This window comes from Trichomycterus rosablanca, chromosome 24 (assembly GCF_030014385.1).
Source record: "Trichomycterus rosablanca isolate fTriRos1 chromosome 24, fTriRos1.hap1, whole genome shotgun sequence".
Lineage (NCBI taxonomy): Eukaryota > Metazoa > Chordata > Actinopteri > Siluriformes > Trichomycteridae > Trichomycterus > Trichomycterus rosablanca.
In genome coordinates, this window is record NC_086011.1 from 15,123,538 (window position 1) to 15,135,332 (window position 11,795).

Below are 11,795 nucleotides of genomic sequence, written 5' to 3' on the forward strand. Positions count from 1 at the left end.
TGAACTCGCCTCGAGGTGAAAAGATGCAGTCGGCTACTGCACACGTGTCGGAGGGGGCGTGTGTCAGTCACGGCTCTCCTCAATCAGAATGGAGATGAGCATAGGAAACATAATACTATCGGGTAATTGGATACAACTAGATTGGGAGGAGTCTGATAAACACGTGAGACTGACATGTAATTGCATTGTATTTATCCCATTAAGCCAGGCCAATTACGTATTGGAGAATATCACTATCATCTGGGATCAAACTCACAGTGTTGGTAAAAATGAAAGTGTTACTGCAGTGCCACTAAAATTAAAACACAAACTCTTGGAGCCTTTATGAAAACTTTATTTAAATGAATGTATGTGTTAGACATAAAGCAAACATAGCATTTGCTTTAAATAATTAAATATACATAAAATAACTAAGATATTGTGGTCAGAATGTCGACAACAGTGAGCACCCTCATTAATCCCTGACAGAAATAAATAGGTTGATTCCTACTTTTCACACAGAAATAACTAGCAGCAAAAAGCACAAACCTGGTGCTTCGTCTACTAAGAATGTTGGTCATTAAATTGTATTCCTGAATGACTAGCGTCTATCGGAGTGGATTGGCGTCTACTTGTAAAAACATGTTTGATGACTGTGCATAATAGGATGAGGAGAGCTGGGGTGATTAGGCACTGGAGAGAGAGGATGGGCATCATCCCTAGCCTGCAAAAAAATAAAAATGAAACCATGTATCAGGTGTATAAAACACTGGGAAATAACGACATGGTAGGTGCAACATTCCCTTTATATTAACCAAGTAATATATGAGTAGTTAAACTACACAGTAGACATGCTTTCTAAATACTGAATTTGGATGTTTCAGCCACACCTATTGCTAAAGGGTTTATACAACCAATTATTAAAAAACTATTATATGTTAACGGCAATAGGTTGGGGAAAGCTAATTTCCAGTACCAATATCCATCCTGTGTGTATAAAGAATGGTCCAAAGAAGTTAGTTTTTGACAAGTTTGGTGTAAATGAACACCCAGTGGCCTGCACAGAGCCCAGACCTCAACCCCACTGAACAAACTTTTGGGATGTATTGGAACGTTCACTGGACGCCAGGCCTTCTTGTCCATCTAACATCATACTTGACCATACTTGAGACTAAACAACATCCTAGAACCATCTCACACTTACCAGTTTAAGTATGGAGAGTTAAAACACACTTGAGAGATGTAATCAAATGCAGCCATCCCCCACTGAACTATAAAGTACTGGAATAAAAGAAAATAAGGAAGATGTATGAATAGATACAAAAGAAAGAATTAGATTTTTTAGAGTACTATTTTCCTTAATTAAGGCCCTGTTCTTTCAAATATAGGTATTTACAAACGTCTGGGGTTTTTGTAACATAATTTGACCTCCTGTTCAAGCTGAGCTTCTGGAAAACACCATCCAGAGCATTACTTTCAAAATCACTGATGTGACATACACAGATCATTATTATCATCATGTTTTACTACCACTTTATTCTAGTTAGGGTTGCGGCGGGTCCTTTGAAGTAACACACCCCAGACAGGACACCAGTCCAGTAAGACAGGACGCCTTGGATGCCCCATTTAGATACAACCAATCATGTCTTTATAGAGACGCCCGACTGAGCCAATAGCACCTCTGAGGATTCGACCCTGGATCCCAGCTATAGTGGGTTAGTATATTTTACCACTGCACCACCCTAGCGCCCCACATATACAGATAGTTAACTCTCATTGATGTGATGTGTGTTGTAGGCGTGACAGACTCACAGGGGCGAGCTCATCGTTCAGTTCAGGCAGCGTGGCGTCATAATTGAGCGAAGTCGGGTCTCCCTGCAGGAGCTCCAAGTGCTTGTGGAGTTTAAGCTTATCCTCGTCAGTCCCATTCCAGCCTCCCGTCACTGTCCGGTATACCGCCTTTGCCCTGGTGCTCTGCCTCCCCAAAATAATCACCTGTTACACACATTAGGAGACAGAAAGAAACACAAAGAAACAATGCATTGCTTTGTTTTCAAAACCAAACTTGGAATGGGAAAATGCTAGCAGCATATACAAGAAGCTGGTGTCTGACCTGAGGGGGGATTAAGTATTCCCTTTTGAGAAGAGTATCGCAGAAAGACTGTTGCCGCTCTTGACTGACGTAGGTGAATTTTATTATCTCTTCAGTGTTGGATGAGGCAAAGTCTAAGAAAGCAGCTTTTACAGAACCAAAAGATTCATCCTCCCCAGTGATCAGTAACACACAGTATCTAAAACAATGAACGTCAACTCATTAGTCAGCATTAGTTAACATGGTGTAAATTAGTCAGTGGTTTAATTGAGAACCTAATGCCAGATGGAAAAATATTGGAATGGTTATAAAGCACACACAAAATCAAGGAGATGCACCCACCACCCTCTAAACTCTGACCCATGGTTCACACTAGCGATGGGTGACAATTTATCTCCTATTAGAAGATTGAACACCATTGTTCAACATGCAATATGCAATATGTATTATAAAATCTGCGATCTCCTGAACTGGTCCAGGTGGGACTTGTCTCCAGCTAGTGTGAACACAGGGTGAGATGGTAAGCGATGGTAAGTGAGATCTCTTACTTGCGAGGCTGACGCCGCTGTTCGAGTGGACACAGCTCATCAAAAAGCTTTTGATTCACCAGCCGAGGAACCAGCAGAAACCGGTTTTTATCCACAAAATCATAGATGATCTGCTTTTTAATTACTTTGGCCTGAGGGTGCAAAAAAGAAAAAGGGTTTATAGATTTATTTTTCATTAATAGTCTAGTAGTCGTTCAAGCAACCCAGGACACTTCAGTCCCATTGAACACCTTTCAGATGAACTGGAAGGTTGATTGAGAGCCAGGTTGAACCCACAAATGCTCTTCTGATTGAAAGGGTAAAATTCTCTCAAGTTGTGTTGTCAAAAGTCTGCCCAGACGCTGGGTCATCTCCATATTAATGCCAATGGTTATGGAATGGGATCCAACTAGCTCATGGTCAGGTGTCCACATACTCTGGCTCTTCTGGTTACTAAGAGAATTGTTTTTACTCCAATAGTCAGGCGGCACGGTGACTAAGTGGGTAGCACTGTCGCCTCACAGCAAGAAGGTCCTGGGTTCGATCCCCAGGTGGGGCAGTCCGAGTCCTTTCTGTGTGGAGTTTGCATGTTCTCCTAGTGTCTGCGTGGGTTTCCTCCGGGTGCTCTGGTTTCCTCACACAGTCCAAAATCATATTAAGGAGTAACTGCTCTTCCAGCATATTAGCATACCAGTACTGAAACAACAGTCATTACCTTTATGAAGTCTGCAGGTTTTTCGGTGCTCTCTTTAAACAGGAGCATGCTGGGAATCAACGTGTTGATGCTATACTGCTGGACAAGACGTTTGCTCTCACTCAAACCTACATCCCCAAACCTCACAAAGTCTCGATGAGCGAATGCTGAGAGCTACAAACAGACGAGGTCAGGGTGGTTAAATACAAGTTTAATGGAAAGGCGTTAGGTGGTACAAACTTCAGTTACTTATTAGTTATATTAGCCTCTTAGCTCAGCGCTAAATATTTTGGTTTTATGTTTAAGTTAAGTAGCTGTGTAATTATTTCTGTAAACACACAGAGTGCATGAGTGTATTTCTACTTGTAATGTTTAAATAAATGCACATAAGCAACATTTTACCTTAAAAACAAAACTTGCAGAAGACGATTCGTCGAGCAGTAGCACGCTAGGCTTGTTCTCTTCCCGCCAAGCGTCCAAAAAACCCAAGTAGCTCTCGTCTGTAACCTTGTACGAAAATAAAAGGCATGATACCTCTGTTTTACATTTGGAACAGACAGACAATACTAATATACATTGACAGACAAAATTACGGTGACGTAAAGCTACACAGACAAAGTGACTGACAGATCAAGATAAACGGAACTACAAACAGATGACAGATAGCTAGAACTACCGGCAGGTCAAGATCATCAAAATTGCAGACCTATAAAAAATAGAAAGGTAGAACTACTGACTACAGACCGGGTGAGATCTATAAAACTACAAACTGCCTATTACGCAAGCCCACTAAAGCAGAATTCCAGGTTCGAATCTCCTGTTCCTTAGTTTATCTAGTTCTGGTTTACTTGACCATATTTTGTTGCAGTAATGTTTATTATTAGTAAATAACTTAATAAAGTGACGAACTGAATCCCTACCAGCAGTTATAGAAAATACATGTTAGCATTTTCCCAGCCTGTAATTATCCCAAAGTATTGTGATAATCCTTACACTATTACCATTACTGTGGCTTGATGTGTTGTATAAGTGTAAGCACATACCGACTCCACTAGATTGTAGGGCAGCATGCTTTCAACAAACTGCCTTAGGTTCTCTTTGCTCGCAGACTGGTGAAAGTAAGCCACTTCTCCATTAATGACCCCCAGAATGGTGGGAGCATGACGGGCACCGATATATTTAGCTAGTAATTTCTCAACACCGAAGTCCACCACACCAAACCCAACTCCTAAAATCAAAGAAACGAAACCTACCATTAAAACATGAACAACATTCTCTAGTCAAACATAAGGCAAACTGAAGATTTCTGAAGATTTCTGAACGTGTCACATTAACAATGGCAAGGCACATCCTTCACGTGTAACAGTAGCATGGCTATGTCATTGGACATAGATGTCATAGATGTGAGGCATATTATAAATATAACAAAAAGAATAATTTAGCTGCACATCTACAGATGTGTATAATTAAAAATAACTATATATATATATATATAACTATATATATATATATATATATATATATATATATATGGGTTCTTCAAAAAGTTTCTGCACTTTTTAAATTCTATTTATGAAGATTGTCAAAAACAAATGACATCACTTTTCTACACTTTTTTGGTTGAGCGTGTAGCCACTGATGCACCACTGCTTCATCCCATGAAAATCTTCTTCACCTTAAGGCTTTTTTAAGCGTCCAAAAAGGTGGAAATCAGATGGTGCTAAATCCGGACTATAAGCGTCTCTCAGACATGTCAGATTACTACCCTTCCCACCCTCACCCTTTCTAACCAAAATATAAAAGTGAGGAAACTTTTTGAAGATCCCTTGTATATACTTTGTTTGTTTTATTACTATTTCTACAGCACCCACCGTGTGGCTCCAGTTCCTGGACGGTTTCATTCCAGATGGGCTCAATATGGATACAGGTAAAACACCACTCTGAGGTAACTTTGATTAGATAGGGCTTCCTAAAGCTATTCGGTAACACCTCATTCCTGTACTTGAAATAGTTCAGCAAGTGTTCGGCAGAAGTGGAATCTCGACTCCAGTGTGTGAAGTGGGAGGAAAAATCAGAGGACTGGAAGGCCTGACTGTCTAAGTCATCAGTCTGGCCAAACCGGTCGTAGGATTTCCTGCGTTCCTCATTCGACAAGATCTAGCAAAAACAAAGCAGGTTATGTGTGGAGCAATATAAAGCAGGGCAGAACAACAGACAATAGAATGGATATGAAATAAAAAGAACATCAGACAGATGAAATAAAACAATAAATATATAAAGACTTATCACCAGGTTTTTAAGGGAATGTTTTATCTATTTGGATACAAATGTCTGGTAAATGCCACAAATATCAATGAAAATAATTTGTGTTGTTTTATGAGTCACTACCTTTAATAAAAAACATACCTCATATGATTGACTGATCTTGATGAACATAGTCTGTGCTTCAGGATCTTTATTCTTGTCTGGATGCCTACAATAAAGCATAACACATTCTGTAGATCTATTTAACAGTTATACAGTGATGGAAAACTCATTTTATATACTTTTAGTGTACATATCTACTGTGTGTGAGTGTATATGTGCAAATGCATAAGCATTTGGGGAAGAAAAAACACAATTGCACATTAGTACTTAGTAGCAAAGCAGTTGCTGCAAATTACAACTTGTAGACATGCTGCATATTCATTTTACACATTTAAAAATCCTTCACCTTTCTTTTCCCAGACATAATGAGCTGAATTAATGCCAGAGTTCTTTGGTTTAGCTTCATCAGATCCTTGTTCTTATTTGTTTAAATGCTTGTTTATTTTATTTTTTATTTATTTATTTATTTTTGCATATACTCCTCATTTTCCTCCGGATTTAGCGCATTCAATTTTGTCTTCCGCTGCTGAGAGATACCAGACTGCATCCGAGGAGAGCACGTCGCTGTACACACCTTTTTCGACACATGCACAGCCCTCCTCTTCTCACCCCTGCATTCCGCACAGGCATCTCTTCCGCCAGTCAGGGTCCTTACACAGCGTATGAAGACCCACCCACCCACACATCGTCCGGCCCTCACCCTGCAGATACGGTGGCCAATTAGTATCTGCTGCAGGCACTGCCAATTATGCCTGCTAGATGGCGCCAAGCGGAATACCACCTGGGCACCCTTGTTTATTTTTTTATTGTTTACTGTAGAACTGGTATTACCACTATATTTCAGCCAGCTAATCTACAACTCTCTAAGGACTGTTGGCTGTTCTTCTAGCTTCCTCATCATTAGTCTGACAGCATGGTGTAGAACTTGTGGTTCCATGAATTTTTACTTGTGGTTTTTCAAGGAATTGTATTAACAGGACTGTTTATGTTGTTTGACTTGACTATCTAGCCTTTCCTATTCAAGTGTTGTTCATTCCAGGGAACTTATGTTCTGTTATTACAATTAGTCTATAAAATATACACCAAAAGAAGTAGGAATGGTGAAGTAAATAACTCACCTATTTATTATACCTCAACAAACAGCCTAAGCAAGCAGTACCTATGTAGTGAACATGTTATAAATGATCCCATGGTGTCATTTGAAATTATAGGGTATCAATTGTGGCCTTGATTTATGAGTTACAAATGAAACTTTCTAGGCGGTAATAAATCCAGTCTGTCCGGCCCATGGCATGGGTGACTTGCATAACCCATTCTGAGAAACATATTCTAGAAGGACATATGCTGCCATTGAGGCGATGGCAGGCCTCGTTCTGCACAGTACAGAGTACTAATGCTTGACCTGCCTGCCTGCAGTCCAGATCTGTCTTCTATTGAAAATGTATGATGCATCATAAAGAGGAGAATCAGACAACAGTGATCCTGAACTGCTGAGCAGCGGAAGTCTTGTATCAAGCAAGAATGAGCAAATTCCCAAACCATTAAAAAATTGTAATTAACATGAAAGGAGATGTAACAGTGGTAAACATGCCTCAAGTTTGGTTAAGTATTGCCGGAATTAAATAAAAACCTCATCTTTTCTTTGACTTTAATCGATTAAATAAAGGTACAGGAGAATGAACAAAGTAAATCATGGTAACCATACCACCAATTCCAAGCATTACTTACCATTCTTTGGCAAGCTGTTTGTACGCCTTCTTGATTTCAGCCTGACTAGCATGGCGAGTCACACCCAGAACACTGTACGGATCAAATTCAGAAGCTCCTGCTGTTTTACTTCCCAGTAACAGCAGGACGACAGCCTGCCAGAACAGAAAGCTAAAGTACAGCTTGGGGACAGCTCGCATTGTGTCTGACTGGAGTGAGCGGCCTGAAGACACAAATAGAAACCAAAACTAAATCTACTACCTGGTTAAACAAGTGGCCTAACAATGGAAAAGAGGCATGGAGGATGGGGAAGGGGGATTGTGCACACTTTAAGTATTTGTATAGCTGTGATTTCCATACATGTTAACATCAGCAAAATATTCTTATTCTTATTCTTCCTCGGCCTTTGTCCCGTTCGGTTGCGGGGTCTGCTCATGACCGCATTGATTTGGCACAATTTTTACGCCGGATGCCCTTCCCGTCACGACCCTCCCTATTTTATCCGGGCTTGGGACCGGCACTACAATGCACTGGTTTGTGCATCTAGCGGCCAGGTGTCTAGAGGACAATTCAGTGTTTCCAATTAGCCTGGTGGCATGCTTTTGGACTGTGGGAGGAAACCGGAGCACCCGGAGGAAACCCACGCGGACACGGGGAGAACATGCAAACTCCGCACAGAAAGGACCGAAGGGATCGAACCCAGGACCTTCTTGCTGTGAGGCAACAGTGCTACCCACTAAGCCACCGTGCCGCCCAGCAAAATATTCTTATTAAAGAAATATATTCAAAATAAGACGTATGTTAACTCTACTGTACATAACACTGAGAAACTAGTATATTATTTTATAAATACTGTATTCGGTTGACGGTTGGATATATTGGACATGCTACTGGCTGGCTGTGCCACTCTTTTACAGCAATTATTACATACACAACATGGCCAGAAGTATGTGGACACCCAATCACATCCATATCTGCATTCTGAACCTATAATTTCAAATGCCTTGGGCTTTGTTATGATATGATTGGTCATTTAACTGCCATATGGTTAAGAGTCCAAATGCACTGTGCTTTACATCACTCTTCTGACAATGACACATTAAGTCACTAAGCTGTTTAATATCACTGCCATTATTTGGTAATACTATAGACTATTTGCAGTATCCTTAATTATTTGCACTTGTTAGTACTAGGTGTAGATTAACTATCAGAACCCAGTAGTCACAAGACTTTGACAACTAGCCAACCAACCTGTTAACCGACCAGTTTAATTCAGGTTTTTAAAAGCACCGGGTTGCTTTTATCCAAAACACGGTTAGAAAAGATAAAAATAACATTCAAAACACCTTTAATTAATATTTTACATACTCACAAATACTCAAGTACTCATGCTAAGTTACCTGTTTACTAAAGAGAATGTATGAAAGTGAAACTGTCTGGGCGCGTCCCAAACGGCACCTTATTCACTACTTAGTGCACTAGTAACGAAAGTACGAATCGAATCAGAAATTATAAGGTACAAATTTTGTTAAATTTATAGTATCCACAAAAAAACTACAATCGGCTGCTGTAGAAATGATGTAGTATAGAGGGTGTAAAGCACCTACAATATACTTTAATATACTTTACACTTTCTAAGAAATAGGGAGTAATAATGTGATTTCAAACACAACCCTGATGTTTAATTGCTGCCGGTTGTGCTTTAAGCAAAGCTATTAAATATATTGTCGTACATCTGTCTTGTTTTGCATCTCAAAAACGCCTAAATAAAGTGCATACGAGTTAAATAGGAATATTAATTATTATATTCATATGGGTTTATGGGTATAAAAGTATACAGACACTAGAGGGCAGCATTAGGTCAAATATTAACTATTGGTTGGTACTGATGGTGTTACTGTTGTTAGTGTGGATGTTGAGCATCTCCAGGGTCCTGAGGCAGAATTTATAATTTTATCTACTTTTAGATATGTGAAATCGACTGTTTCCACTCAATCTGATACAAAAAAGTCACCAGCTGTATCCAGTCATTCCACAAAAATGCCATGAAATGAATCTAAGTTGTCGAATGTAAACTTGACACAAAGTATTTTCTAAATTTCTTTAGAAAATCAACAATAAACCGAATTCTTAAATATTTCTGACTGAAAAAAGTTTAATTCAGTTACAGAACAGTCCAGAAATCACTTAAATCCTAAAAAAAAAGTGCCATGACCTGCATTTATTTTTCACAGTGGATCCAGAATCCATGTAATCACCGGGCACAATGCACTAACACATCCTGGACAGGACGCCAATCGATCACAGGCCCTCGGCCATCCCCTCCAGAGTAAGCTTTGCCAATTATGTCTGTATGTAGATGCCTGATTGCCCAAGCCTTGCTGGGGATTCAAACCCTGGATCCCAGCAGTGGTGGGCTAATGTACAGTGTATCACAAAAGTGAGTACACCCCTCACATTTCTGCAAATATTTCATTATATCTTTTCATGGGACAACACTATAGACATGAAACTTGGATATAACTTAGAGTAGTCAGTGTACAACTTGTATAGCAGTGTAGATTTACTGTCTTCTGAAAATAACTCAACACACAGCCATTAATGTCTAAATAGCTGGCAACATAAGTGAGTACACCCCACAGTGAACATGTCCAAATTGTGCCCAAATGTGTCGTTGTCCCTCCCTGGTGTCATGTGTCAAGGTCCCAGGTGTAAATGGGGAGCAGGGCTGTTAAATTTGGTGTTTTGGGTACAATTCTCTCATACTGGCCACTGGATATTCAACATGGCACCTCATGGCAAAGAACTCTCTGAGGATGTGAGAAATAGAATTGTTGCTCTCCACAAAGATGTCCTGGGTTATAAGAAGATTGCTAACACCCTGAAACTGAGCTACAGCATGGTGGCCAAGGTCATACAGCGGTTTTCCTGGACAGGTTCCACTCGGAACAGGCTTCGCCAGGGTCGACCAAAGAAGTTGAGTCCACGTGTTCGGCATCATATCCAGAGGTTGGCTTTAAAAAATAGACACATGAGTGCTGCCAGCATTGCTGCAGAGGTTGAAGACGTGGGAGGTCAGCCTGTCAGTGCTCAGACCATACGCCGCTCACTGCATCAACTCGGTCTGCATGGTCGTCATCCCAGAAGGAAGCTGATGCACAAGAAAGCCCGCAAACAGTTTGCTGAAGACAAGCAGTCCAAGAACATGGATTACTGGAATGCCCTGTGGTCTGACGAGACCAAGATAAACTTGTTTGGCTCAGATGGTGTCCAGCATGTGTGGCGGCGCCCTGGTGAGAAGTACCAAGACAACTGTATCTTGCCTACAGTCAAGCATGGTGGTGGTAGCATCATGGTCTTGGGCTGCATGAGTGTTGCTGGCACTGGGGAGCTGCAGTTCATTGAGGGAAACATGAATTCCAACATGTACTGTGACATTCTGAAACAAAGCATGATCCCCTCCCTTCGAAAACTGGGCCTCATGGCAGTTTTCCAACAGGATAACGACCCCAAACACAACCTCCAAGATGACAACTGCCTTGCTGAGGAAGCTGAAGGTAAAGGTGATGGACTAAACCCAATTGAGCACCTGTTGCGCATCCTCAAGTGGAAGGTGGAGGAGTTCAAGGTGTCTAACATCCACCAGCTCCGTGATGTCATCATGGAGGAGTGGAAGAGGATTCCAGTAGCAACCTGTGCAGCTCTGGTGAATTCCATGCCCAGGAGGGTTAAGGCAGTGCTGGATAATAATGGTGGTCACACAAAATATTGACACTTTGGGCACAATTTGGACATGTTCACTGTGGGGTGTACTCACTTATGTTGCCAGCCATTTAGACATTAATGGCTGTGTGTGGAGTTATTTTCAGAAGACAGTAAATCTACACTGCTATACAAGTTGTACACTGACTACTCTAAGTTATATCCAAGTTTTAGTTCTATAGTGTTGTCCCATGAAAAGATATAATAAAATATTTGCAGAAATGTGAGGGGTGTACTCACTTTTGTGATACACTGTAAATTCCCGCTGTGCCACCCAAGTACCCAGATTTCTTTAGTTTTATCTTTTAAATTTTATTGTAATTGGTAATAAAATTGTGTATTAGTTTCTCTGTTGAATCCCAAGCCAAATCCAAACACATTAATGCAACTTCAGAGGTAAAATGTTCAAATTAAATGGCTTCAAACAACAGAAAAAAGTCTTTTTGTTTATCTAACCATTTTTTTCAGTGTGAGATTAAGCTAATAAATATGATCAGTATATCATTAATTATTCTTGTCTCTAGTCTCATTTCCCTTTATTACTGTGTATATTGTATTGTCTTGCACGCCGTGTGTTCTGTGTTGCACCCTGGTCCTGGAGGAATGTGGTTTTATTTTAATATGTACTTGTATATAGTTGAAATGACATCAAAGCCTCTCTTGAACT

The 11,795-nt window shown here is 40.4% G+C and overlaps 1 protein-coding gene and 1 long non-coding RNA gene across 2 annotated transcripts; one reads left to right on the forward strand and one right to left on the reverse strand.

Annotated features, from left to right (window-relative positions):
* Positions 1 to 324: 324 nt before the first annotated feature.
* Positions 325 to 8,795, reverse strand: dnajc16l (DnaJ (Hsp40) homolog, subfamily C, member 16 like). The gene is made up of 12 exons (XM_062986565.1): positions 8,767 to 8,795; positions 7,388 to 7,589; positions 5,699 to 5,765; positions 5,164 to 5,449; positions 4,336 to 4,520; positions 3,695 to 3,799; positions 3,314 to 3,466; positions 2,620 to 2,750; positions 2,093 to 2,270; positions 1,792 to 1,974; positions 1,184 to 1,260; positions 325 to 703 (listed from the first exon to the last, which is right to left on the reverse strand). The coding sequence occupies exons 2-12, from the start codon at positions 7,564 to 7,566 to the stop codon at positions 544 to 546; spliced, it is 1,704 nt and encodes a 567-aa protein (XP_062842635.1). The 5' UTR covers positions 7,567 to 7,589; positions 8,767 to 8,795; the 3' UTR covers positions 325 to 543.
* On the forward strand, positions 4,907 to 5,704 carry LOC134301726 (uncharacterized). Its single transcript, XR_010007468.1, has 2 exons — positions 4,907 to 5,219; positions 5,304 to 5,704. It is a non-coding gene; the product is annotated as an uncharacterized LOC134301726 (long non-coding RNA).
* Positions 8,796 to 11,795: the final 3,000 nt, after the last annotated feature.